At 40.5% G+C, this 27,496-nt stretch overlaps 1 protein-coding gene and 1 long non-coding RNA gene across 2 annotated transcripts in view; one reads left to right on the forward strand and one right to left on the reverse strand.

Annotated features, from left to right (window-relative positions):
• Positions 1-2,932: 2,932 nt before the first annotated feature.
• LOC110341833 lies at positions 2,933-6,184 on the reverse strand. Its single transcript, XR_002383838.2, has 3 exons — positions 6,009-6,184; positions 3,793-3,991; positions 2,933-3,282 (listed from the first exon to the last, which is right to left on the reverse strand). It is a non-coding gene; the product is annotated as an uncharacterized LOC110341833 (long non-coding RNA).
• Positions 6,185-8,713: 2,529 nt separating this feature from the next.
• Positions 8,714-27,496, forward strand: part of Megf9 (multiple EGF like domains 9) — a 107,148-nt gene continuing 88,365 nt past the window's right edge. The window contains exon 1 of the mRNA XM_005075103.4: positions 8,714-9,458. Within this exon, the coding sequence (XP_005075160.1) occupies positions 8,846-9,458 (613 nt within the window). The 5' untranslated portion in view covers positions 8,714-8,845. The remainder of the gene's footprint in view (positions 9,459-27,496) is intronic.

Here is a 27,496-nt window from a genome sequence, read left to right on the forward strand (position 1 = left end):
TATTGCTTCATTATTATGTGTCTTCCAATTTCCCTTGTAATATTTACTATCTTCTCTAAATATCTGTGTTATTTGCCCATTTATGTGTTCATCACTGGCCCTACTTGCTTTACTCTAAGTACCATGAATGAACAGTTCCATTTTGGTTGTTTTCTCAGTTAGTGTTTGTACATTTTTGGTGAATGAATGAATGAATTCTCCTAGCCCAGACATTTGATGCCCTTTTTGTGAGTTCCATACAGGACCATAAGAGAGATTGAGTTTTGCCTCCAGCACCACAGGATGGGAGTGGTGCAGCTGGGTCTACAGAATTGTGGACTTTCTTCACCAGAACATTTTTTTCTTGAAGGGAAATGATTCTGGGCAGCAAATGCAGCTTGCCTGAATAACAGACTAAGTCCCCAAAGGGAAACTGGATGGCAGAGATTCCAGTGTTCCTACCTCTTACGGAGGTAGCGCTGCCAGCATGTGGCTAAGGATTACATCCAGTTCCGAATTCCAGACTGCACTTGGGGCATTGCACATTCCCAGTAAGTGCCCAGTGACCATCAGAACAGTGCAGTGATTGTCTGGGAAAGGAAATGAGACCCATGGTCTGGAGAGAAGGCCTGGTTCCTAGGACCCTCTTCAGAGGTTGTTCTAATTTTGGTCTGATGGAATGACAAAGCTCTTTTTACTTCCGTTACACAATGTGGCTGAATTTAGAAGATTTTGTCATTTCTCAGGCCACTACTGATGCCTGCAAGCAGGACCCACTGTTTTCACTATAAAACCCTGCCTTCCCCACTGATGATAAGCTGGCAGCCGAAAGCCAGCTCTGTGATTCTATAACTGCAGTTTCTGTGGAGAGAACTTGGTGAGGCGAAGAGAGGCCCTGGGTCAGAAGTCAGAAGTGGGAAGGCCCATGGGCCCATGGGCCTCCAGCCAGACTGGAGGGCTCTCATTGGCCCTCAGCTGCCTCCCCTGTAAGGAGTGAAATCAGTTTGAGTTTGATGGTGACTTGGAAGTTGGGTGGGAGTGGGGTAGAATCTGACCCTGATTCAGCAGCCACTTTTCTTTTTCTTTTTTTTCTTTCTTTCTTTTTTTTTTTTTTTTTTTTTTTTTTTTGGTTTTTCGAGACAGGGTTTCTCTGTGACTTTGGAGGCTGTCCTGGAACTCACTTTGTAGACCAGGCTGGCCTCGAACTCACAGAGATCCGCCTGCCTCTGCCTCCCAAGTGCTGGGATTAAAGGCGTGCGCCACCTACGCCCGGCCCAGCAGCCACTTTTCAGTGTGAGATCCTGTCAAGGCTTTTTTTTCCTTAAGTCTTGGTTTATCATTCGCACACAATGAGTTTAGAGGGTCTGAGGCTAAAGGTCATTCTAGCTGTGTAGGTTCAGTTAAGCTCTTTCATCCCCAAGCAAAACAGACTATACAAAGTACTGAGCCAAAAGCTTCCTAATAGTGACCACTCAGTAGTGGCCTGTTCTATTTTGACGTTTGTTCCTTTTGTAGCTCTTTCAGAGGCATGCTTGTTTCTTTAAGGTGGGGTTTGTCTGTCATTCAGAATCCAGCCCTTAGAATCCAACATGAAATCAATACAGTTACCATGCAGTAGTCAATTAGAGAACATCATAGTCCCAAAGGTCGAGCACACTCAGGGGCACCTCAAATAGGGGAGTTAGGTGTCCTCTGTGCCAAGTCCTCCTTCAGTGCTGGTGCTGTCCTCTGGCAGGCCCAGGCTGTGGTGAAGGAGATTCATCAGAAGGCAGAGGGCTGAAGACTAAGGACACAGGGTGGAAGGAGTGTGACTTCTCTGCCAGTCTGGAAATTCTGGCAACAGAGATTCCAGGACATTGGATTCCCCTGGCCCTTCACCTATATGAAGAAAGACAGGAATAACAGCCCTATAACAAAGTTTCTTGAATGGTCATTATTAATGAGTCTTTGGCTCAAAGCTTTTATATATTTAGTTGTGTTTGGTGATGCTCATCCTACCAAGAGGGAAACCAGGACAGTTAGCTGAAATAGCTTAACTGAACCTACACAGCTAGAATGACCAGAACTGAATCCAGTACTCTTTACAGCCAAATTGATGTCTGTCCTAAAAACAAAAGCTATAAAAATAATAATCAAGGTGGAAGGAATGCAGTAAACAGTGGTAGAAGCCACTTTGGACCTGAGATCTAAAGTCCTTCAATTTATTACCCTGGTAACCTTGGGCAGATTATCTGACTACCTTGAATGGCAAGATACTTCCATATAACATGGTGATAATCTTTACTTAACAGCATAAAGTTAAAGGATTGCACATAGCAAGTGTTTTCTGACATATAATAAATGCTCAGCAAATGCCAGTCACTGTTAGTTTTATTGCTCCCGCTATTACTTCCATCTTCCTTCCAGGATTGTTACAAGACTGACAGGAGGAAGTGGCTGGGAAAGTTCTGTTTGCCGTGTGCTTGTTATCAATCTCTTTTGTTACAATTATAGCAGTCTAAGGGAAAGAGTTACTCCAGAAGCTCAGACCCCATTCTACCCCAGAATGGTTCAGATTCTTTGCTCTGCTGCCAGCAGTGATGATGAGCAAGGGTTTGACTCGGTGCCCACTGTGAATGACGTCCTTCAACATCTCCAAGAACTGTGCAGCAAATGCTTTTTCTGGGCTTATTTTAACTTCAGAGGGACTTTGAAGCTGGGTTTCAACATTTAGCACCATCATTTAGAGATGGTGCTTTCCAATGAATTTAGGTTTATGACTTAGAGATGCCAGGGGGTGGACAAAGAACACAGTAGAAAGACAACTTAGATTCAAGCTACTCCTGTTGTTGATTGTTACAGATTTTGAGAACAGTGTATGTGCATTGTAAAAAATGCAGAAATATGGGGAAAGAAATTTAAAACATCCATAGTGAAGTCACTCAGAAACAAAGAATGCTTGTGGCTCAGTGTATTTTGACTTGGTTCTTTATTTTGTACTGTCATTTTACATTTTATATAATTGTGATCGTATCAGTCATGTATCTTTTGCATAATTTCCTACTACCAGAATATGAATTCACTTTTGTTTTAGATTCATGTTTATTTATATGTTTGTGTGTATTCTGTCTTATTTATGTTTACTTATATCTTTGTGTTCTCTCTCTCTCTCTCTCTCTCTCTCTCTCTCGTGTGTGTGTGTGTGTGTGTGTGTGTGTGTGTGTGTGTGTGTGTTTCAGGGTGGGGTGCAAGGATCCCAGAGGAAGGCGTTGGATCCCTTGGAGCTGAAGTCATAGATGGTGCTGGGAACTGAACTTGGGTCACCTAGAAGAACAGCAAGAACTCTTAAATATTGATGCATCTCTCCAGCCCCATGAGTTCATTTTCATATTGCAGATGCTTCATATTCCAACAAAGGAACATAGAGTACAACATACTAAATCAATTCTTTTTTAATTATTTAGTGTTTTCTAATTCTTATTAACCTTTTCCCTCCCTGAGGCAGGATCTGCAGGCTGGTCTTAACCCTTGTCTCTACCTCCTAAGTCTTGGGATCATAAGCATCTGCCATCATGCCAAGCACTCTATTTTTGCACTCACACACACACACACACACACACACATAATTATTTTCATTGGATAAAATTTTAAAAGTGGGAAGTGAGAGCTAAAGAAGAGAATGAACAAGTTCAAGACTTCCGAGAGACTACAGTCTATCAATTTTTACAGTCCTAACTACTGTAGGTGATGTTCTTTGGTTAGTAGCAAGTGTAACTAGCTCTTAAATTTTTTGATTCCATGAAAGTCAGTAGGTTTAAAAGGACAGCAACCCACCATGTTGATTCGCAATGCCGACTACTCCTGCACATGCAGCATCCATGCTCTTTAGTCACTTGTGTTTCCTTTCCCGGGAGTTGTCGGCCAGTGTTCTTTGCTGGGCAGACTTGATTAGCAGTGGTCCTGCTAACCCTACAGTTGTCTGCAGAAGATGGCAAACCTTGCATTCAGCCACATCTGATAAGAGACCAGGTTCCTGAAGGATCAGTAAGAGTCTGTCAGCACTGATGTCTCCATGAAAGCAGAAAGGGCGGAGTGTCTGTGTGTCACAAAGCTTCCACTATCATATTTTTATGCTTTCTGACGTCTAGTGCCTCTTTTCTTCCTTAAAGGCTGCTCCAGCCGGGGGCTAAACTTGGTGTGTGTCTGACCTTTCTTCAGCATTTGCCTTTGGCCTCCAGCTATGTGCAACACCCAGTGTCTACGTTAACAGACTTTATTATAGAAGTCAGGCAGACCTTGGGCAAGTCTCAACCTTTTAGAAGTTTGGTTTCCTCTTTCTTTCCAGCATAGGTGACAGTCCCAACTCTAAGGAATGTGTTTCTGTTTTTAAGGTGCCATGCACTCAAGGCCATCAGTCTGCTCAGTGTCTGTGAGTACAAAGCTCCTCAACAATGCCTGCCCCATCACAAGACTCCTCTTACCTCAAGGATTCCCAAGCTGATTCTGTGGATTTTATGCTTAGCTAGTGCCTAGCACAAAGTGTGATCAGCTTGGACCTTCTACAGAGTCTGCAGTTACTACAGGAGACGGTGGTGCTGCTCAAACAGAATCCCATCAGACCTTCTCTGGATCTTTGTGACCTTAGCTGCCATAGTGGGGTGACAGCTTTCTTCTGGGGCAACAGAAAAGTACTGGACCCCATTCTGACAAGCTGTGTTAGAACTGTCACTTTTGTCTTCTCTTCTGTTCCTAACATAATATCATGAGTATTTTCCCTTTACAGTTAATGATGCCAGCCTGAATCTAGTCACTCTTACTTGCTAAGGAACCCTAGGCAAGCTGCTTAACTTCTCTGTATCCTAGCTTCCCTATGTGTAAATGTATATAATAAAATGGTATAGAATCATACTGTGCTTCTCTTAGGCTTGTTTGTTGAAATCTGAACACTATCCCTAAATAGTATTTGGAGGCCTTTGGAAAATACTAGGTCAGCAGGGTGAAGCCCTTGTGAATGGGTTCAGTGTCCTTATTAAAAAAAGGACTCCAGACAGCTCCTTTGTCCTTTCTACCACAAGAAGACAGTGAAAGGAGGGAATCTATGAGCCAGGAAGAAGACTCTTCCCAGAAACTCTAAAAGATGGCATCTTATTCTTGGATTTCTTAGCCACCAGAACTGCGAGAAATTAAATTGGCATTGTTTGTAAGTGTCCTCGTCTTTGTCATAGTAGTTCAGACAGTCTAGGATATAGGTAGTTACTTGGTAGGGCCCTGAGGGTTAAATGGAGTAAGTTATGCAGATCTCTTAGTATATTGCCTGGCACACACAAACTCTATTATCTGCTATTAATATCGGCTGCACTATTTTCATAGCCACCCTGATAATGATGTTATATAATTAAATTGAACAGATGTATTTCTTTTTCTAATGTTGGATATTTATGGTATTTCCCATTTTTAAACATAAACTAAAAATGTTACTTAAAAAATAAGTCGTTTGGACTTCCAGTACTCAGGAAACTAAGGGGACTATTGTGAGTTCTGGCCTAAACTGGGCTACCTAGGGAGTTCCAGGCAAGCCTCGATTGCAGAGTAAAACTCTCTTTCAGAAAACTTAATAAAACAAGCCATCGTGTAGTTTGTGGTTTAGAGACAAAATCAAAGCAGTGAATTAAAAAATGTGGGCTGGTGAGATGACTCAAAGGATAAAGGTACTCGCTACCTTCCCTGGCAACCTGAGTTTGTCATCTGAAACCCATATAGTGGAAGGAGAGAACCACCTCCCCCATAATGTCTTCTGACTTCTCCATGGGAGCCATGGGATCATGTGCATACACATAAACACAAACAAAATGTTTAATCAAAGGAATTAATATTGAATGCAGTAATAGTAGCATGTTTAAGTTATCTTATAGAACTGGAATGGTGGTTATATCTGGATGCCAGCACCTGGGAGGCTGAGGCCAGTCTAAGCTTCAAAGTGAGAATGTCTCAAAGTATTATCTTAAAGAACCTCAACATTGCCGTGACATATTTCTGGCCAATTGTCCTACCTGAGAAGCCCAGCACGAAGCATCCTTATCTGAGGCACAACAGCAGGCCTGCATCACTCTGCAAGGTCTTCTAGGCCTTTGCTCTGGGATCCTCCTGGCAGAAAAGCCAAATCAGCTTTTTTTGCTCTACTGTCAGAGAATCTCTGATACAGCACAGCTCAGGCCAACCCAGCAGTTTTTAGACATCATTTGGAAATGTCCAGTAGGGCAACTGTCAAGCCCTGTCACCTGATCTGCAGTTTATGGGACAGAGGTTTCTGCAAACAGAGGTTTTCTGTCTGTTAGTCTTTCAGCTAACAAAGTTCAGAGTTAGCAATAGCAATTGGAATGTGAAGTGACTTACACAGAGTGTAATTCATGTGTCAGGCTGGTTTTTTGTTTGTTTGTTTTGTTAGTTGTGTTTGATCTGTTCAAGGACTTAATGGCTTCATTTCATAGACCAGGAAAGTGAGGCTCAGAGAAGGTAAAGTTTTGCTCCAGGGGAACTTGATGGGAGTCTGTGGCCACAGAGATACAAGCTTTCCCTGGGAGCACAACAGGATCTCTTTCAGTTTAATCAGCGTGTGTGAGTGCTCACTGCTAGGCACCGGCCCAGGCAGAGCCTGATGAAATAGAAAGGCGGGGGTATTAATCACAAGTTCTAGTCCTAAGGTTGATGAGTGCTCAGGAGAAGTCATTAAGTCATGTGGGTGGTTCATTTTATTTGTGGTACTATGTCTAAAAGCCATTATTAATCCTTTTAGGAAGAGGCAGGGGTTGATAGATCAGGGCTTTATACAAAGAGCAATAGGGAAATGGTGTGGAGGGACGAACTCCCACTCAGAAATCCTAGTCTCCTAGAGGATGTGGCATTTTGGTTGGGGTTGAGGAACCAAACAAATACCGAGCAGGGGGTGGGGGTGCCGCGTCTACTCCCTGACTAAAGACAAGTAAAAACAGAACCTTGGTCAGTGCTTGCTAAATGGTGGTCTTCAGACAGGTATATGCCCCTCTCATTTTGCCCCCTTTTTCTTACATAGATAGGCCTATAAAGGCATACCCAGAGACAACCACACATTCAAAAAACAGAAAATGCACACAAAACACACACTGGTACACATGCACCCATTATTAATATATTAAACATATATAGGAAAATTGGTACAAGTTCTTACATTCACAAATACATACACTCTTCACAGAGAAACAAATGTGTTTATGCTTTCATACGCAAGCTCAAACACATCCTCTCCCCACCCACTACTCATTCAGGCAAATAAATGCATGCTTTCGTTAACACACACGCGTTCACACACAAATCTCATCCTGCCTGTCTGGTTAGAGGCGAATGACTAATGGGAAACCATGCACAAAGGCAAGCATCCTAGGAGAGGCCAGACTGCTCTTAGCAGCGAGGCTGGTAGGATGGGACTAAGCCATCAGATGACAAACCTGACCTGCCAGGCCGCATCTAGAAGTTGCTCAGCTGAGGCTACAGAGTCGGATACTACACTGGATCCCGGGTAATGGGGCAAGTTTGCCTTTCCAACTTGCTCCAGAGTTTAATGTCATCCCAGGTCAAGCCCTGCTATCAGCCCCACCTCAATGCCGACAACAGGCTGGAATCTCTGGGGATGCAGAGGCAGTGTGGGCTGCTTTCCAACCTTGGGCTTGTCCTGACACAGTGAAAGCCCAAGTGGTTAGCATTAATGACGGTTTACAACGGTGGGCCAAGCACTGGGTTAAGCCCTTCGTGTGGTGTGCATGATTTCATTCTCACAACAGCTCTGTGAGGGAGATGGGGTGTGTCCTTCCCATCTCACCATTTATGTGGTCGAGAACACTGCTTGAGCCACGAAACCTCTCAGCAAGAGAGGCAAAGTGCTGAAATTCAACCGGGCCCTATCCTATTCTTCCCGAGGTTCGGGTCATAGTGTGCAAAAAAGCGAGTGTGTCTCCCCACGCCAGAAACTTGCACCCTATGCTCACGACAGGATTCTAGATTGTCCCATCCCAGCTTAGAGCAGAGCCGGGCCCCTAGCAGGTGCCTGCTGGGGGGTGGGTACCGGGGTTGGTTTGCAGAAGCTGTCAGCAAGAGCTTCGGTTTCCCCATCTCTGAAACGGGGGGGGGGGGGGGAAGTGGGTGGCGTGGCAGGGCTGACCCAGCAGGGCCGGGGCCGGGCTCTCTTGAGCCACAGAGTGAGTGCCGAGCTCCCGTCTACATCGCCGCCGCCGCCACCTCCCGCGCCCATCGCAGGGACGCAGCCCAGTCCCCGCCCGAGTCCGGGTGCGGCTCGGGAGGGCCCCCATTGTTCAGGAGGGCGGAGACGCTGCCCACTGGGGACTCCCCAACCCCGGGTCTCGCTCGCAGCCCAGCGGAACAGATGACTCGGCCCGGCGTGTGCCGCGCGGGGCACGTCCTTTGTCTGCTCGGCGGCGGGCGCCGAATGCCCGAGGCCCGCGCCCCGCTCTCTGGGTAGACAAAGCCGGGCAGCCGCGAACCCGGCCGACTCCAACAGCCGCTCGCGCCTCCCGACGTCCCGCCCGCTCCCCCGTCTGCGTCCTCTGATTGGTCCTCGCCGTTACAAAGAGGCCGGAGAGCGGGCGGGTCACGTGGGTGGGCGCGGCTCCCTATTGGTCAAGCTTGGCTGTCTGTCGAGGAGGGCGGGCGGTGCGCGCCGCTCCGGGTCTCTCCCTCCGCTCCGAGGCCCGCCCGCGGGGCCGGCCGCCTGTCAGAGGGAGGTGGCGATGGTGCGCCCGGTGGCGGCGGCGGCAGCGGCGGCGGCGGCGGCGGCGACGGCTTCCTTGGTCGGACGGCAGCGAGAAGAAGATGACTGACCGACCGGCTGGATGAATGAATGAATGGCGGAGCCGAGCGCGCCATGAGGAGCCTGCCGAGCCTGGGCGGCCTCGCCCTGTTGTGTTGCGCGGCCGCCGCCGCCGCTTCGGCAGCCTCGGCGGGGAATGTCACCGGGGGCGGCGGGGCGGAGGGGCAGGTGGTCGCGTCGCCCACCCCGGGGCTGCGGGACCGAGCCAGCCTCCCGTTCGCCGGGGCCGCGGCTCCCACGACGCAGGCCCCGCGGAGCGGCCCCCCGCGCACCACCGTCCGCAGAGCCGGGACTGCGACCCCGTCCGCCGGCTCCCCGGAGACCACCCCTCTCCGCACCACCGCGCGACCCCCCGCCGCCACCGTCCCGCTCCCTGGCCCCTCGCCCGCTGCTCCTTCCGAGGAGGGACGCGCTCCCGCCACCGCCGCCACCGAACCACCACCCTCCAGACCCGCGCCCGGCACCCTTGAGAGCACAGCTGGCCCGGCGCCCACCACCCCGGTAGTCAGCACCGCTCAGGCGCCCGGCAGCGCTCCCGGGACCCCGACCGCCGAGTCCCCGGACAGCAGCAGCGGCGGCGGCGGCGGCGGCGTCCCGCCCACCGCACCTGCCACCACCGAAGCCCCTGCTCCTCCTCCCCCAGGTGAGTCCCGGTGCCTCCTCGACCTCTGCACCTTCCCCCAGTCACTGTCCATCTTCGTGTCACCCCATTCTGGCCGCTTGTCTTAGACTCTCCCAAGGGAAGATCCAGGCTCCACCTAGACTCAGCCTCAATCCCTTCAAATCTAGAAAGTCTTTTGTCCGGTTCCTCCACCACTACCACCACCCCAACCCGGTGCTGTGCTCCATCCAGAGGGAGCCGCTGCTTAGTGTCTCTTCCTAGAACGGGGTTTTTCTGGTCCCAGAATGGATGCAAACTTTTGGGATCCGCCCAGAAGGCCACCCTGCCTGTGTTATTTGGGGGGAAGTTTGAAGGCTAGAATGGTGCTCTGTGAATGCACGGGTGAACCTGAAGGGATTCCTCCAAAGCTCCAATCTCCTTGTTTGTTTCTTTTTGCTGGTGTGTGTGTGTGTGTGTATGTGTGTGTGTGTGTGTGTGTGTGTGTAGACATACTGAGGGGATTTTGCTTACAAGCAGGCCATTTCAGGCATGAAATTAAAAATAAAACCGCCATTGTTTCCTCTGCAAATAAGTAGACTTGGTAGGTCATTTGGGACAGGTGTGTATCTAGGTTGAGCAGGTTTATAAATTAGGTTAAATCCCTTCCTTGCACTACTTCATTTTGTCTCAATTCCAAGGACAGTGCTTGGGCAAATGCTATTTAAGCAAGGATGCCCATTTTTGCCCTTTTAAAAATTGGCATGTTCCTGACTGTTGATGCTGACATGCCAATTTCTGTTTGAGCTCACAATAGGAAATACAGTTCTTCTGCTAGTGAAAGTCTTTAAGCAAAGTTAAGAAACAACCGCTGTTCTTTCACCCTTTGTATCTTAAGTGGGCCAGGAACTCAAGCAGTAACTCCTGTCTCTTTAAGACATCCAGCAAGTTTCTGAGATCTTTTGCTTTGCATTTGGGGTGGAGAATCGCCCAAAGCACTTGTCTAGCTTGATCTGATCATTGACCTAATTCTTAGGCTCAGTGGTTTACTGTGGAGTCAGGTATGGACTTTGGACTATAATTGAGTTGGTAGAGGGTTTTCCCAGATGGTTAAGTCCTGAATTGTATGTTGGAGCTTGGCAAAGGCATAAATAGGAATGCAGATTATTCACCCCCAAGAAGCCACATTTGGATCACTTTCAGTTCCAAGGAATGTATTAACTAGCCATTTTTTTTAAACCTGTGATACTTTTTGAGTCTTATAAAAAGAGATTGGCATATTACTAAAGTTAGACTAGTAGTTTAGTGGAGACTATCAAATCCGTTTTTTTTAGGTTTGAATCCCAGCTTATTGCTCTTTTGCCTATGTAAGTGTGGACAGATCACTCAGTCCTTGTGGTCTCACTTTCTTCAGCCTTGAGCTGAAGGTTATCCTAGTCCTTATAGGCTTGCTGTGCAAATTATGAAAGCTGGGCTGAGGGTGTGTGGTGATGCACTGAGAAAGCAAAGACAAGAGTTCAAAGCTTGCCTTGGCTACATACCGTTTAAGGCAACCTGCCCTACATAGCAAGATTCTATCAGAAAAGATAAAAACAGTGGAGAGGGGGTAGGAGAGGAAAGAAAAAGTCCACTGTTAATGCATACCTAACTAGTGCTTAGAATAGTTCCTGGAACGTGACATGCATCACATGTATGTCACTTTTCACCTACGACTAGCTCCTTTTTCTGATTGGAAAAATATTAGAGAAGCTGTGTGGGGATTTGTGATTTTTATACTTTGCTTTAATAAATAGAAAACGGATGTTAGAATTTCTGGAGTTTTAAGCACACCATATTTAAGTAGAAATTACTTGTTTTTGTTAGTATCTGATGAATAAACACAGTTAATGTCAATTCATATTTGTCATTTTAAATTCTTACTGTCAAAAGAGATAATCAAAAGCCTACAAAGAAAAAGGGAAAAGCCACTTTATCGCTGCTCTGTAGTTCCAGTCATTAGAGATTACTCCTCTTAGGTTTGATCTTTAAAACAATTTTCTGGGCATATATCAACACAAAAAATACTTTAAAATAATTTTTAGGGCTGAGGGGTAGAGATTTGCTTGTTGTGCACAATTTCTGACACCATCATAGCAACCAAATAGTTTGTAAAATTAAAATGCAATACTTCTATACATATTGCTTCATCTTTGTGTATTCACTTAACTATGTAACATAAAACTTATTTTTTTTCATGTCAGTACCTAGGATCTACCATATACCTTCCAATAGTTTTATTTTTCATTGTAAATGTACACAGAAGAAGTAGACTCGTTTAACCAGTTTCTTATTAATTAACTGGTTCCTAATATATATGTATATATATATATTGCTTTGAAAATTACAGAGAATATATTCTTAAGTCTATCATATATTTATTATATTCTCTGATACTTTGATATCAAATCAGTACTTAGAATTCAATTCAACTTCAAGTGAAGCAAAGCTGGGGTGATGAATATTAATCAATTTGAACTGTTTTTAGTAGCTTCCATGGGCTAATATCTGTATGGTTATCTTACTGTAGCAAACACTTCAGGATATCAAACTGAGGTCATTCACCTTTGTTTAAATATTCTGTAATTTATACTCCTCCATGAATTCATTTTGTTGTCTATGTTTAGTTCTCAAAGACTTGACTGACTGACTTTGTGGCCTTCTGGTAGGTAATTTTAGCCTTACAGTGATATAATCAAGTGGGACTTTTAATTGTAGCATGGGCTCCATTCTACTTCTAGATAGCATAACTCTTCAACAGAGAAAAGTTTCTATATGGATTTGAGACAGCTGATTTGGCTTGCAAAGCTGGATTTCCTGCCATTGGGAAAGATGTTTGTAAAATCTTATTTCAACATTTCTATGAGAACTGGGTACCATTTACTTTGTCATTTGATTGGGAAGGTCGTTTACCTGCTGTGTGAATCAGTAAGAATTCTCTCCTGGAGATTTAGCTGAAAGCTTTTACCTGCTGATCAGTTAGGGTCCAACTAATTACCCAGCAAGCAGGCACTTTCCTCTCACAAACCTGGTAAACACTATACGAATTAGTTGGATAAAGGGTGGGAAGAAAAGCTTACTAGCTAGTAATACTCAGCAGTAAGACCCTGAGGTAATGGCAAATGCTTACTTGCTTGCTTGCTTGTTTTAAATGAACTTCCCAGGCTAGTAGGAGCTTAGAAGCCACCAACGTCCAGCTTAGCTCTACAATTTAAGAAATACTTCTATAGCCTTAGGTGAAACACCTCTGTCTGTACCTAATATTTAACTCAGTGGAATCTGGCCTTTGGGAACATCTACAACAAGTCTGTTTTCCCTGTGCACTTCTTTGGATCTTGTGGGTGTGATCGTATTTTGAGTTTTAGCTAATAACTTCAGCTTCTTCATCTTCATTTGGTCTTGACATGGTTTCATGTTTCATCACTATCCTGGTCACTTCTATTTTGAATCTTTTCAGTCTTTGTGTGACTCTCCTAAAACACATAGAATTGAACCTAATAGTCTAGATGTACTCTAGCATAGCTCATAGCAGAGAGAGTGGTTACCTTGTTTCTTCTGGGTACAACACTGATTATGTATTTAGTTCCCTAAGGACAGAGTATCTCTCCCTTTTTTTTTTAAGCAGTGGAATTATGTTGTTGACTCATTGAATTTATTTTGACTATTTAAAGTTGTATATATATATATTTTTTTTAAAAATATGTGTTAGATAAATCATCTTTTATCTGGACTTAGAAATTTTTGTGATTTTCTAAAATATAATATGAAACATTTGCCAAGCTCTTAAGATTGATTGTGTTATTCAGATGATCTTTTTTGCTTCATATTTGTGTACTCCACCCAGGTTATTCACATGACTTGCAGGGTGTTCTATAGACCAAGGACAGGTCAGGGCAGGTTATCCTTACCTCACTGGAAAAAGAAACTTATGGATGTTAAAACAGTTTGGAAGGGAATGGATAATAGTCCAGATTAGTTCTTAAGGGTCTCTTCCAGCTCTTCTGTACATGATCCAAGGTACATTTATACCCCATAAGGAGTCTTATTTACTTATGATCTAGACTACAAGAATAGACTTTGTTTAAGCAAGTCCTAGAATCCAGTTGAAATCTCTAACTGCTATGAGATATGAATGCAATATTACAAATGGATTCTATTTGATTTGTTACATTTGCTTGGTTTTGTTTAAGATAGGGTCTACCTTGTAGCTCAGGCTGACCTCTGACTTGTCATCCTCTTGCTGCTATCTCCCATGGTTGGATGTGTCACTATGCCTGGCTCTTTAGAGTCAATTTGAAAGGAACATTTTAGAAACTCAGGATCCTTCTAGTTGGACCAGAATATGCTTTCTTTATCCTAACAAGTCTCTACTACTAAAGCCTAGAGCCTTATTATATGTAGTAATTTGTGTCTATAACATTTATTTTATGGGAATACAAACTGTATAGTATCCAAAGATAATAAAGATTCAGAGTCTTTTATCCAGAACCTGTGTCCTATATGCCTTGATATATTGGAGACTAGTTCAGATTTTAGAAAGATGACAAATACATCATGGTGAAACTAGGAGAATATTTAGTAGCTAGACTAATGAAGACATGCATATCAACATGTACATTCAGTTGGATAAGTATCATAAGTAGCCTTGCATTTGATCAGGTCAGACTTTATTGGGGTACACTTTCAGGGAAGGGCTTCAGAAAAGATAGCCTGGCTCTTTACCTGCCTTGGAATACATACAAGCACTTTCCTCCCACATTTAGATAATGTCTCACTATGTTGCCCAAATTGGTCTTGTATTCATGGACTCAAGCCACCCTTCTGCTTCAGCCTAGGTAATTGGAATCACAAGAGGTCACCATTATACCTGGATTCATAATAGTTTTTTCCAACATTTCTTGGTCCCAGGCCTTGTAACAACTGGGCAACTCTTAAAAATCACACTTGAGCCCTATCTCTTCTTGAGGTCATTTGGCAAAGGGTTTGGAGGTGGGGTGAGGAGGTAAAGCAAAGTCCTGCCTGACCACAGAAGAATCCTGTGGTCAGTGTTTCTCTGTGCCTGTGCCTATCTGGGAAGAGGACTAGGTGACATGAGGCAGGCTCTTCTGTCTTGGGAGAGGGACTCCAAGACACTGATATTAAGAGTAGTTCAGAGCTGACGGCTTCTCTGGCAGCACTGCTTAAAGCTTTATGGGTTACCCCCTCATCAGAGTTGTAGTTTGGGTGCCCATCTTAAGCCTTGCCCCTTCTCTGGACTAGTTGTGGCTTGGTCTTAGAATTGGGCTACCCTCTACGCCCTAAGAATTGGAGTTGGTTAGAGGGAAAACATGGGCATTTATATAAAGACAGGTGGGCCCTGGAGACTGAGAAAGCCCTGCACAGCCTTCTCATTTGAAGACAAGATGGGAGTCTAGTGGGCTGTGTCTCACCTGCCCCAGGCCCAGACTGAAGGACAGATTACCAGTGGCTGGACCTCACCATGGTGTTGTTAGATGGGCATCCACTTGAGGTTAATGAAGCTTGAGCCCCTTTTGGTGTATGTTCTAAATCTTGGTATCTTTTGCTACTAAGAGTTACAGAAAAAAGTATTTGATTTTGGATCTTCAACAATTTAGCATTAGGTTTGAGGGTTGTGACCACTGTAATAGTAATTGCAAACATGCCGTGCTCCTGGCACAAATATCTTACATGTGTGAAGTTATTTAATCCTTAGAAGAGTGAGGTACTGAGTTATATAGCATGATCCTCATTTTGTTTTCTGATGCTAGGGATTAAAACTAGGCACTTGCACGTGAGAGGCACATATTCTGCCTTTGAGCTGTAACCTCAACCTCTGTTTTATAAATAAGAAAACTGAGAGCCAGAAGCTTTGTTCTTGGGTATCTACTCTCTTCTGTGCTGTCCCTCCACCATTACCTTTTTCTTTTATAATCATTTATGGCTGTGATAGTAAACTCTAGTTCATCTTTTTGATCAGGGCTTATCTTGCTTTGATGGATGTGTTTGTTTGAATTATCGCTAGCTCCAGACATAGGAACTTCTTACATTTACTGTGTCTTATTCCTGGCCTTAGTGCCTAGTTTTGTGTAGAAATTACCCAGTCTGATTAGTTTTTGGAATATCATAATCTCCATACCATTAGTTTAGAATCTTTTCAATAATGTCTCCAGGAAGCCTTCTGGCTAGTTGAAAATTTACACATTGAAATAATCTGACTAGGTCTTTTTTACCTTGATTTAACTAAAGACTCATAAAATTAAAGTGCATTACTTTTCATCTCAATGTTCTAAACATGTGTGCATTATCTTCCAGACGTCCTGGCACCCTTATAAAAAGAATGAACTGAAGTATTATAGCGCTGTTTTTACTAATGGGTGAATTATAGGTAGAGAGATTACTGCTCTAGGAGCACTTCATAGAGCAGAACTAAGTAAAGATAGATGATCTTGTTTAGTTGGAAGATGGCATTTTTAGTTGCATATGGCTTTAATCTATGCTTTTTGCCTTGGTCTTGATTTTTTTGTTTGCCTTTTTAGATATAAAAAATATTAATTTTGGAAGAGGTACTTCTGTGGCTACTTTTAGGTCTTTTTAAAATGTAGATTTCAGTTTACCTGGTTTTGTAATTTTTCTTTGTAGAAACAACTACACCATCTGCACTTGTAACTTTAAAAAGAGAGTTTTAAAAAATTGTGATAAAAAAGGTTATACCAAAGTCCATATGTGTTTGAATTACAGTAAATATTTGCTCAAAAGTGGTAATCTTAATAATTTAGGTCTTTCTGCTCAAGTATGTCTAATAAATTATGTCAAAATAATCTCTTTAGTAATGCTGTTCTTCCATGGGTTACTGTCAGAGAACGCTTCCCTTTCCTTCTCTGCTTGCTTATGTTTTCGGTGCAAACTTCTTGTATTCCTTGTATTCCTCTGAGTCTGTCTTGAGTCCTACCCCTCTTTCTGTGTTATTTAAGGAGCCAACTTATCCTCTCTAGTGAACAATTTACCACTTTGTCCTCCTTCAGTGCCTCCTCAAAGCCTGATTCTTCTAAGAGATCTTTCTAGATGAACAAAAAGTACTTGAAGATGTCTTGGTATCTGGGTGCACAGGGTTGAATCCTTTTCTTGCAGAACAAAACCTGTCTGGTTTTTTTTTTCTGTGACTTTGATTTTTTTTCCTGATGATTTGGTTTTACTCTACTTAATTTAGATTATTAAGCCTCTTTGATAAGGAAATATCATTTATATAATAAACACATGTACTTTTTTTCAGTACACGGTGTTGGAAAAAAACGGAGAAAATATTTCACCCAAATTTTTTGGTGTTGTGTTTTGCTTTTTAGTGCTGGAGATGAAATCTAGGAGCACAATTTTGGATACTAGGAAAGCACTTTACCACTGAGCCATTTGCCCAATCCTGGGGTCTTCATCATTTTTCCAGCTTTCTATTCCTTCTAAGGAACAATAAAGAAAAATAGAAACTTTCCTAACAACAAAATATAAAGTATTTTAAGGAGCAATTTCCTTTTTCTGTCTATGAGTAATATGAACTACTTCTTGATATATAGATTCGGTATATGAGGCTTAATATGGTTGAGAAACAAATGTTTTGATCTTTCAGATGATAGAATTTTTCCTGAAGAAATACATTAGAAGTTAATAGTGAACAGAATGTCTAATAATTAACAAATATGGTCCTCAAACTACTCTCAGAATTCTCTAGAGTTTCCCATCTACATTGGATTAATTTCTATGTACTATATGAGTGTAAAAAGGCTTAGTTTCTGCCCACGTTTGATTCTTTTATTGGTGAGTTGATAGGTTTCACATTTGATTATTTTTATTTCCAGGTGTTCTCCTTGGAATTTATTAGTTGAGTAAAATTCTTTGACTGGGTTACCTGCTCATATTTCAGTAGCAGAAAGATGGTGGTTAGCGATTAGGATTGTCTACCTTTCTTTCCTAAAAACTAAATGGGGTTCAATGTAGCAAAAAGAACCCAGTCATAAGTGAAAATAATTGGTGCTGGAGATAACAAGTTAAACCATGGAACTTGATTGGGAAACTCAAGTAGATTTCTCTTTTTCATTTTAAAATCTTGTTTAGGAATAAGAATAATAGGAATCTGTTTGTAAATATCATAATCTACATCTTCAGTTGTGTTGCCCCAAATGAAATTGCTGGTATAAAAGAGACTTCTATTTTACTTCTCCTTTTTTGCCTGATATTTAACACTGTAGAAAGGAATATAGAGTTCTTTATGGCCGATTGCTTGTTAGGATTTTAAAATATATATCATCACTTCTTAGGCAATAAAGTAGTTAATGTCATCCTCATCTTGTTTGGGTTTGGTTTTTTTTTTGTTTGTTTTTTTTTTTTTTTTCGAGACAGGGTTTCTCTGTATTGTTTTGGAGCCTGTCCTGGAACTCACTCAGTAGACCAGGTTTGGTCTCGAACTCACAGAGATAGACCTGTCTCTGCCTCCCTAGTGCTGGGATTAAAGGTGTGCGCTACCACCGCCCGGCCATCATCCTCATCTTATAGATGAAAAATCCTGGGACTCAGAAAACTTGAAAGGAAAGAAGAGCAGTGAGATGACTCAGCTGAGTCACCAGTCAGTAGATAACCTGGGTTCATTCCCTTGAACTTATGAGCTAGAAGGAGAGAACTGGCTCCCGAAAGTTGTCCTCTGTCTTCACATGTATACGCAAGCATACTCTCATATGTAAACATGTATGCACACCCCCATCCACCCCAATAAAGAAATATAAGATGGAAGGAGAGAATTGACTTCTACAGTTGTCCCACAAGTGATCTCCCACACACTCAGCATAGTACATACACACAAAATAAATGCAAGTTTTGAAGAGGTTATTTACATATATCTCCATTGATCAGCCCCAACTAGATTTTCAATGTTTAGTGATGGAATGAATGAAGGAGTGGTTGGTAGTTAAGAGTAGGCTTGCAGTATGTTCTTGAGGAAAATAATATAATCATGGTTTTCTCTTTTAAAATAAACTTCCCTCTAGCTTTTCCCTTTGGTTGTAACAATAGGGCATGTGGAACTCTGAGAACTCATAAATTAATTGTTTTTATTACATGACTTTTTTCACTCTATTTCTTAGATAAAAGAAAAGCTAAAGCAGACAAATGAGAATCTGATGTCTTTTGTGGAAAGAATGGCTAAGTTTGAAACCTGAGTCCTTGTCTATAAGATATGGGACATGGAATTCTTTTACTAATCTCGTAATTCAGGCAAATAATTTCATTTATAAAATGAGGTGAGACTTTTGGCTTGTAAATTAGGCTTATTGGTTACTTGTGCTACCTCAGATGTGTTTGGGGCCAGTATCAGGATTCGAGAGAAGTCAGTTGGGTGTAGGCTATCATCAACCTCCAGTCCTTACTTTTCATTCCAGTCAGCTATGTTCTCATCTGGTTTATATATATGGTACATTCTTTTAGTAGAAATTCATAAGGATTGTCTTACTCTATAAAGTTTATGGTAAATAAATTATACTGGTTTTTGAATTATTATATAGTCACTAAAAGCTTTCAATGGGTAGCAAAATACATAGGAACAAGATCTACCAAAATAGTAATTGATGAAAGCTAAATAATGGGATTATCAGTTTAGTGTGAATCTGATATATTTACTTAGTGTCAGTGAGAGGTAATTCTGAAGAATGCATCTTCAGAAGAGGCTGTCTTAAAATAGGAAACCTCTTGAGGCCTGACAAACTTTAGGCAAGTAGAGATGATGAATCTCTCTCTCTCTCTCTCTCTCTCTCTCACACTTGTGTTTTTTAAGAAAGAAAGATTAATTGTGTGAATGTAAGAAATTTGGTTTTTTCTCTATTATATTCATTCTAAAGGATTTGAAACACACATTTTAAAATCAATTTATCTTTCTTGTATAAAAATCAATTCAAAATGGATCAAGGACCTTAATTTAAAACCTGAAACACTGAAGCTTCTATAAGAAAACATAAGTGATACCCTGCAAGATGCTAGGGTAGGAAAGAACACTTTTAGTAGAACACTGATATCACAGGAACTAACCTCAAGCATCAATAGACAGGACATTAAGTTTCTGTACAGTGAAGGGAATAACCAAGAAGGCAACTAACCCACATAATGGGAGAAAATCTTTACCAGCTGCACATCAGACAAGGGGCTTAAATCCAGAATTTACAAAGAATTACTGAAATTAAATAAAAAGGAAATGGAACAGCCAATTAACAAATGGGCAAATGAAAACATACTTTTCAAAAAAGGAAACACAAATGGACAATAACTATTTTTTAAAATGTTCAGTATCCCCAGGCATTAGGAGAATGTATTTTGAGATACCACCTCATCCTAATCAAAATGGCTATCATAAATAAATATGACAACAAATATTGGATAGGATGTGGAAAGAATGAAGCTTTATTCACAGTTTGTGGATGCAAATTAATACAACGATTGTGAAAATTAGTTTGGAGATTTCTCAAAAATTAGAAATAGAACAGCTATTTCATTCATTCCTGGGTCTATACCCAGAGAACATCCTTCTGCAGAGATAACATCCCCATGTTTAATTCTGCTTTATTCACTGTAGTAAAGAACTGAAATCAACCTAGTGGTCAATCAACTAGATAAATGGACAATGAAAAGTTCTATACATATATATGGAATACAATTAGAATGTATAATATTAAGTGTGGCTAAACAATCTCAGAAAGAAAAATATGTTCTCCCTCATATGTGGAATCTAGCCAATAATATATGCAAATATGTAAGCAGTGTACATGTGGGTACAATATATCATGTAGAAACAAAGACAAGAAAGGCTAAATATTAGGGAATGAGGAAGGATTGTGTGCAAGGTAATGAACACAAGCTATGAAAGAGGATATAAAGCTAATTGTTTTTCTAGTTCTAATTCTGTCATACATATTTCATTTTTGAAGGTAGATAAGTAAAAAAATATATTTGGTAGTGAGAGTGTAAAATCCAGTCCGAACCCCATAGCTTCTGTTCCCAATGTATTCTAGGTGGATAGGAGTTCATTGAGTTGTACAATTTTGGAGTCTAGTTAATTTGTGTTTGTGATTTTTATTTGCATTTTTTAAAATGTATGAAAAATTTAAAAAGTAGTTTGTTAAAACACCATTTGAACTGAACGACATTTTAATGCTTGGTATTGTTCACTGTCTTTACCAATAATAATCTGACTTTTTCCCCTTAAAGACACAAAGCCCCCTAGAAGTTTGGTTTCAGTCTTCCCATATGTTTTGCAATTATGTCAGATGGGGTTGCTTTTATACTGGTAATAGAACAGCTGTTCTATATGATGCCTTGCCAGGGAGACAGCTAAGCTCCAAGGAAAGGAGAGATTTATTCATTTGGAAGAAGGAATGTATTCTGCCTAATCAAAGAGAAAGTGATAAGGAGCAGAATGTTTTCACCTTGCAAGAGGAATGTTAAATAAAATTTAGTTAGTCAACATTAGGCCCTTAAGATAACTGCTTTTGAAAGCATGTCTCAGTCTCGAGTGGGCCTTAGCAACTAGCATGTTTTCAGGGATCTTCTTATATTTTCATGATTTATTTTTTAAGCCAGATTCATTTACTTCATGTATGAGGGCAGAGAGGAAAGAGGTGAGCAGGATATGGTAGTTCCAAGTTCCTTATAATTTTAATATTCATTAAATATGAATTTTGTTTTAGTATATGCTACTAAATGTTTGGATGTTGGCCACTCTGGAGGAAATTGGATGAAATGAATAGCTTTTTAGGTTTCCTTCAGTCTTGTCAGACATTTATAGAAATGTAATCCAGGTGTAGAAAGGGTTATTAGGAATAATGGAGGGAAGTAGGAGTGCTCTGCATTCCATTATGCTGCTTTTGTCTTATTTTCTTGTTGAGGCTTGGTTAAAAGAAGATATCAGGACACGTTTCTCATCTGGCTTTATGTTCCTTACAGTCCTAGTTATGTGTGTACAGCATTAATAGTACAAACCCCTACCCACTAACAGTGTATGGGATAATGAATAGCTAGGCAGTACACCAAACAAAGCAGTTTGGCTGTTGGGTATTATTATACTGAATTGGTGGTATGTTGCCTGCAAACATATCCTGTTTAGCTGGTTTCAATTTTTATGTTAGTTTGTTGTTTCAACTTGTCCACAAATGCAGGGCTGAATGGTCCAGCTAATCAGTGAAATGTCAGTCAGAACTAAATTCCAGTCTTTCTTTCATTGATTTTGTGTACTGTAGAACACATTTTCTGATGGTCTTGAATCTTTGTTTTTCTGTCTATAGAATGAAATATATTGTTTTCAGTCTCCCAAGGTTTTTGAAAAGTCACATAAGTCAATTTGGGTTTTTCTCAAACAAAAAGGCTTTATAGAATTCAAGCTCTTTTCTAGTATATTTCCAGATTACACAGTTTACAATATAATGTGTATAAGATAGCTTTGTAAAAAAACACACACATACAAATTTATAATTGTCTTTATATGTTATGTTTTATGGTATTTTTGTTTTACTCTCCTGTATAATAAAGTATACTGTTTTTTAAAAGTTCGGGATACTTTAGAGCTATTCTTCATTGATTACCTTGATGAAATAAAAATACTAAATTAAGCTTTATGAATGGTTAGTATTATTTCAGTAGATTTTGGGTTTTTTGTTTGTTTTGTATTGTCTTGCTTATTTTCAGTTTTGAGACAGGGTCTCACTATCTAGCCTGTGATTTAAATCAAGGGGCCTTGAGTTTAGAATTCTCCTACTCCAGCCTCTTAAATTCTGGGATTATAAGCATGTGCCACTAGTCCTGGCTCATGGTTTTCCTTTCTGAATGAATTCTATTTAACCATTTTTATGTTTAAATATGTAAATATATGTACATTTTAGAAAATGTAAGCAAAAAATAATGAAAGTAATATCCTAGTGTTAATCACAGATTTTTTTTATATTAACATTGTTTTTCTCCCCTTCCTTGCCACAAGAGATCATTCTATTACATCATTATATGGATGTAATGCATAGATACCATTAAAAATATATCCTATAATGTTTTCTATCACTGAGTTTAATATTTTGTTGCTATGCATATTACTTCATTTTTCACAGCAATAAATGAGATAGATCACTTTTGTTAAGAAAACAAAAATACAAGTTGGATATAGCATCCTGAAGTCAAATATATGACAGATCTACATGGAAATATTCACTATATTTAAATGATTTATCTGTTCTCCATAAAGAGCACAAATCTACTGTAGATAGAACCAAGACTCCCTATGATTCATTGTTTGGTGTTCTCTAGCTGAGACAGATCAGTGACTTGCTTTTTTTTGTGTTTCACCAGTACAAACATGCTTTTTCTTGGGTGCAAGGGGGCCCAGGAAGCCTAAAGCAGTCTGGAACTAAGCCTGACATGTGGTATTTTCAGTCTTGTGGTGAGAAGCCAAGGTGCCCATCTGCCCAACTCATTTATTGCCAAAAGGCTTAGGTGCTATGCTGAGGACATGACTTAAATGTAGCTCTGTCCTTCCAGAAACTGGTATCTATCCTAGACAATGATCTGTATTTTCTGTATTTTGAACTTTGAAATCAATAGTGAATCATAATACTATTGGGAAAGGATTAGATTAAGTAATGAATTTAAATCAATTTGACAGTGTTAAATAATCAACACTTAGATTAATAGATACCACATAATAAATACTCAAAGTTAGTTATCATTATTAATAATATTGCTTGTTTTATTACTTAACAATAATGTTTGGGTAACATGAGAGAGAACATTTCTGTTAATTATAGATTAATAAACTTACATTCCTTGATAGTCTGATAAGACTGTTATAATCAGAAAAATATATGCAATGTCAAAATCAAGCATCTCTATTAAGTGTTTTTAATATGCTGGGTAGGACCAGTGTTCTTACAAAGGTTATGCCCTATCCCTTAGAGGGGCCCAGTTCAAATGAGAATCATTCTATGCCATGTTGCCAGACAACACTGCCTAGCACTGGGTTACCTAGAAGCCGTTTTCAAAAGACAATTGTAAGCACTCAGGAGTAAGAGGCAGGAGGATCAGGATGCCAATAACAGCCTGAGTTACATGAGACCCTGATGAGGGAGGTCAATGCAATATGGAAATTAATGTATTTATTTACCAGAGAAAGAACTTACACACAAGCTGAATGATCAGAAGCGTGACAGACTTCCAAGAGAGTCTGTGTTTGCTTTTCCTTCTTTAAATATCTCACCTGTGCCCATCCCCCTGTCCCCGCCCTTTTGGGCATGAACAGTATTGTGGGCTCATCCCTACAAGACCCTACCTCAAAACACAAAACACAACAGAGAAGAAAACCCAACAGCAACAAATTAAGAAATGCAAAAGTAGAATTCTAAGGAATCTCTGGAACAGCCATTGTCAAATCTGGTAGATGTACATGCTTCTGAGATATTTTGTTACTATCAGGCCATAGTCAGAAACGACCTAACAAAGTGAAAGTAGGAGTCTATATGTTCAATTCTGTATTGGTAGCATGTTGTTATTCTTAAAGGATATGTAATACTCTCTGCATGTACAAATGCAAGTCACTCAAGCTGCTGGGGCTTCAGTACTACCCCTGTAACATGAGTATAATAATGCTTGTTTAATAGAGTTCTGGAGTGTTAGCCCTATCGCTTAAACCCAGCTCTGCCTGATTCCAAAGTCTATGCACTTTTTCCTCTGACTAAATTGTGTTACATTGCCAAAGCAGATGGGAGTAGCAGAAAATGGAATAAAGCATCCAGTGGGTACAAAACTCATTTTGGCTTCTGATTTTCTCACCTTTTCTAGCCTCCTCCAGCAAGCTCATATTTATTTTTCTTTCTCAACACTTGGTTCCAGTTGTACACAGTGATCCAATCCATGTTTGCTTTCAGTAGCTCCTACAAAAATCAAAATTAGATCAAAGAGTCTCTCTCAAAGGCAGCTATGGGTGAGAAGTGGGAGTAAAAAGGGGAGTTGGTGATGAGAGTAAGATGAGGACAAACAGGTGGATGAGCATGCGATTCTAAAGTAGAACTGAGAAGGGACCGAAATTTGTCTTCACTAGATGGTTGAGGCTGGCCGTGCTGTGCTTGTTAGAATTTGGCAAGTGATACCACACACTGTGAAATGGAAGTATTGATTGTTCTTGACTGATAATAAGACCTTCCATAATTAACATAATATCAATCCCAGACCAAGATGCTGATGTATACTAACACTACACAAAAGTCATAGAAGACTCATATTTGTAAATGTTAGACTTCTGCCAGGCACTTTAGGTTATAACCCTCTCCCTATTTAATGAACTTCTCAGTGAAAAGTTAGTTTCTCTCAGACAAAGGAATAGTTATTATTTCCGCTATAGACCCAGATCCATCTGATCCACTCACAAAACATATTGGCACTTGATGTATAAATTTTTGGAGGGTTTGTTTGTTAAAAAGAATTAAATAGCTTCAGTGTATGAGGAATCAATATTCAATAATAATACTATCACATCTGCAAGTGGGTAAGAGTAGTGGTCAGGTCCAACTTTAGATGGAGGGAACACATATACAATGCAAAACCAAATCGTGCCACCCTCCTAATGAATAATTTAGTATTTATATTGTTATATAATAGTCCTGTTAAACAGTAATTCCAAGCTCGGGTTGTTTAGTATGACTTTAAAGTTCTTCATTATCTATCTTTGCCCTCATTTCCTATATCCCTGTCCATGTGCTTTAGACTAGTAGAATCCAACTGCCATATTTTCTGTCACATACATACTTAGTACTAAAGCAATCATCTGTAAAGTCTGTGAATGTCTTTCTCCATGTCAGACACTAAACTTTAGATGAGTTGCATGGCCTCATTTAATTCTCATAAATGTAATAAGAAATATGTGTTTTCATCTCCCACTCTGTTAAGATGGAATTGAAGTTTTGAGACTTTAAATGGAATGAGCAGATTTTCATGGCTAGTAGAATGTTGAACCTTGATTTCCATTCAGATCTTTCTAGCCCCAAAGCCAGCTTTCTTAATTGTTAAGCTAACTGGTCTCTTTTGCTTTTTTTATATCATTCTTCTGCCTGAAATATCTTCTCTTCAGTTTAAATAGGAGTCTTATTTGTACCTATCAGAAATTATATTTTGATTTAATCAGAAATGTAATGGAGGTTAGTACAAGGATTTTGAGGAATTCACAAAATTGCCAGGGGAACCAAATGTAGGCCATGGAGCTGGCAGTAATGCCTGTTCATACCACCAAATGGGCTGCTGACAGTGCCACTGAGCATTAGCTATAGCTTGATGAGAACACTGCTGCCTGGGTACTGAAGATGATAGTAGGCACTACTGCCCATTGTCACACTGCTTCATCCCCTCCTTGGTCACTGGAAAGGGCCTCATGTTCATTCCTTGAAACATTAGTTTCTAGTTTCAAGACAAGGAAGGTACATTTGATTGTTTTCATCTTCTGCCACTGTGTATGTCCTGTCTTCAGGGAAGGCCAGGAAAACAAGACTGACTTGAACCACTTAGTGAGGAATCATTGCTAAAAATGGGTATAATTCCTCTATGGAGAAAGGGATTCTGAAGTGGTGGGAAATTATAATAGCAGTCTGCTGAAAAGAATGCCAGAAGTAAAATACCTCTTTCAGCCACCTGACAAATTTATTTGTCCTTGAAAAACACCATTTATGTGTCTTTCACTGCTAGTATGCCTTATATATTCTAACATTACTGAATATGTTATGATTACTTGCTTTTAAACGATTCTCATGTTAAATATCAATACTCTGTTTACTGGCTCTGTCCTCTTACTTAAAAGTCTGTGCTTTATTGATGTTTGCACTTTGACATCATCTTGTGCTGCTCATCATGGAGGGTTACGTTGCACTGAAATGTACTTCCTTCCCACCTATTACCTCTAGAATGTAATTTCTATAAAGATAGCCCCACCACCACCTAAACACTGGCTCTTAGATTAATTCCTAGTGTGTGTAATTCCACAGTTACTATTGGATCGGAGAAAACTCCTGAAATAAATTATTTACCTTTGGGAATGAAATGACACTCAGAGAGACCTTTGAATGAGTATAACCAGTTCATAGCATTGTGTCATAGTTTCCAACTAGACTGCAAACAATAAGTGGGTGGAAGCGGCCTATTTATCTTCAGTTGCCTCTTCCTTCTATCCAGAGGCATAACCAGAAAAGGTAATTGGGAATTTCCCTCCAGACCTACTACTATGGTCAGTAGTAAATATACTTGCTCTGTATAAACCCTTTTATAGCCAGCCTTATTCATGATTATTGTCTACTCTTAGAAGGAAGACTGTTATGCAAACTGCCTTGAATTTATGCTTTTAGAAAAATAACTCATTAAAATATTAGAAATAGAGCCTGAGAGATGTTTCAGAAAAGTGCTTGTTGTGGAAGCATGTAGACCTGTACCAATGTAAAAATCCAGGAGTAGTGGTGTGGAAGGAGATACAGGAGAATTCCTGGGGCTTACTGAAGCCACTTCAGTTGAATCATCAAGTCCCATGTTCAGAGAGGGCCTCTTTGTCTCAAAATATAAGGTTGAGTGTGATCAAGGAAGACACCTGACATCAACTTCTGGCCTCAACACACAGATATATGCATGTACACACACACACACACACACACACACACACACACACACTAAAATTAAAAACTTTGAAGAATTTGAGTATAAAATTCTGAAATTAATTCATAGAAGGGCAGTGGAATAGTAGAAATGAAGGCTGGAATTTTGTGGCTTTTTGATATTGTTTGACATGAGCAAAAGTATGGTTTAGTTAGATTGAAAGAAAGCTTTCAAGTTAACTTGAGAATCATTGTCAATGACAGCTATTATCTCTGAAGCAAGGCTATCTAGTTATGACTTAGGGCTGTGCAATCTACCTAATGTCTTCATCTGTAAAGTGGGCATAATGGGAGTTTATTATTGATTACACAGTAAGTAACATATACAGCACTTACAATTTCTTACAAAAATTGGTT

Source organism: Mesocricetus auratus, unplaced genomic scaffold, assembly GCF_017639785.1.
Source record: "Mesocricetus auratus isolate SY011 unplaced genomic scaffold, BCM_Maur_2.0 Super-Scaffold_100014, whole genome shotgun sequence".
Lineage (NCBI taxonomy): Eukaryota > Metazoa > Chordata > Mammalia > Rodentia > Cricetidae > Mesocricetus > Mesocricetus auratus.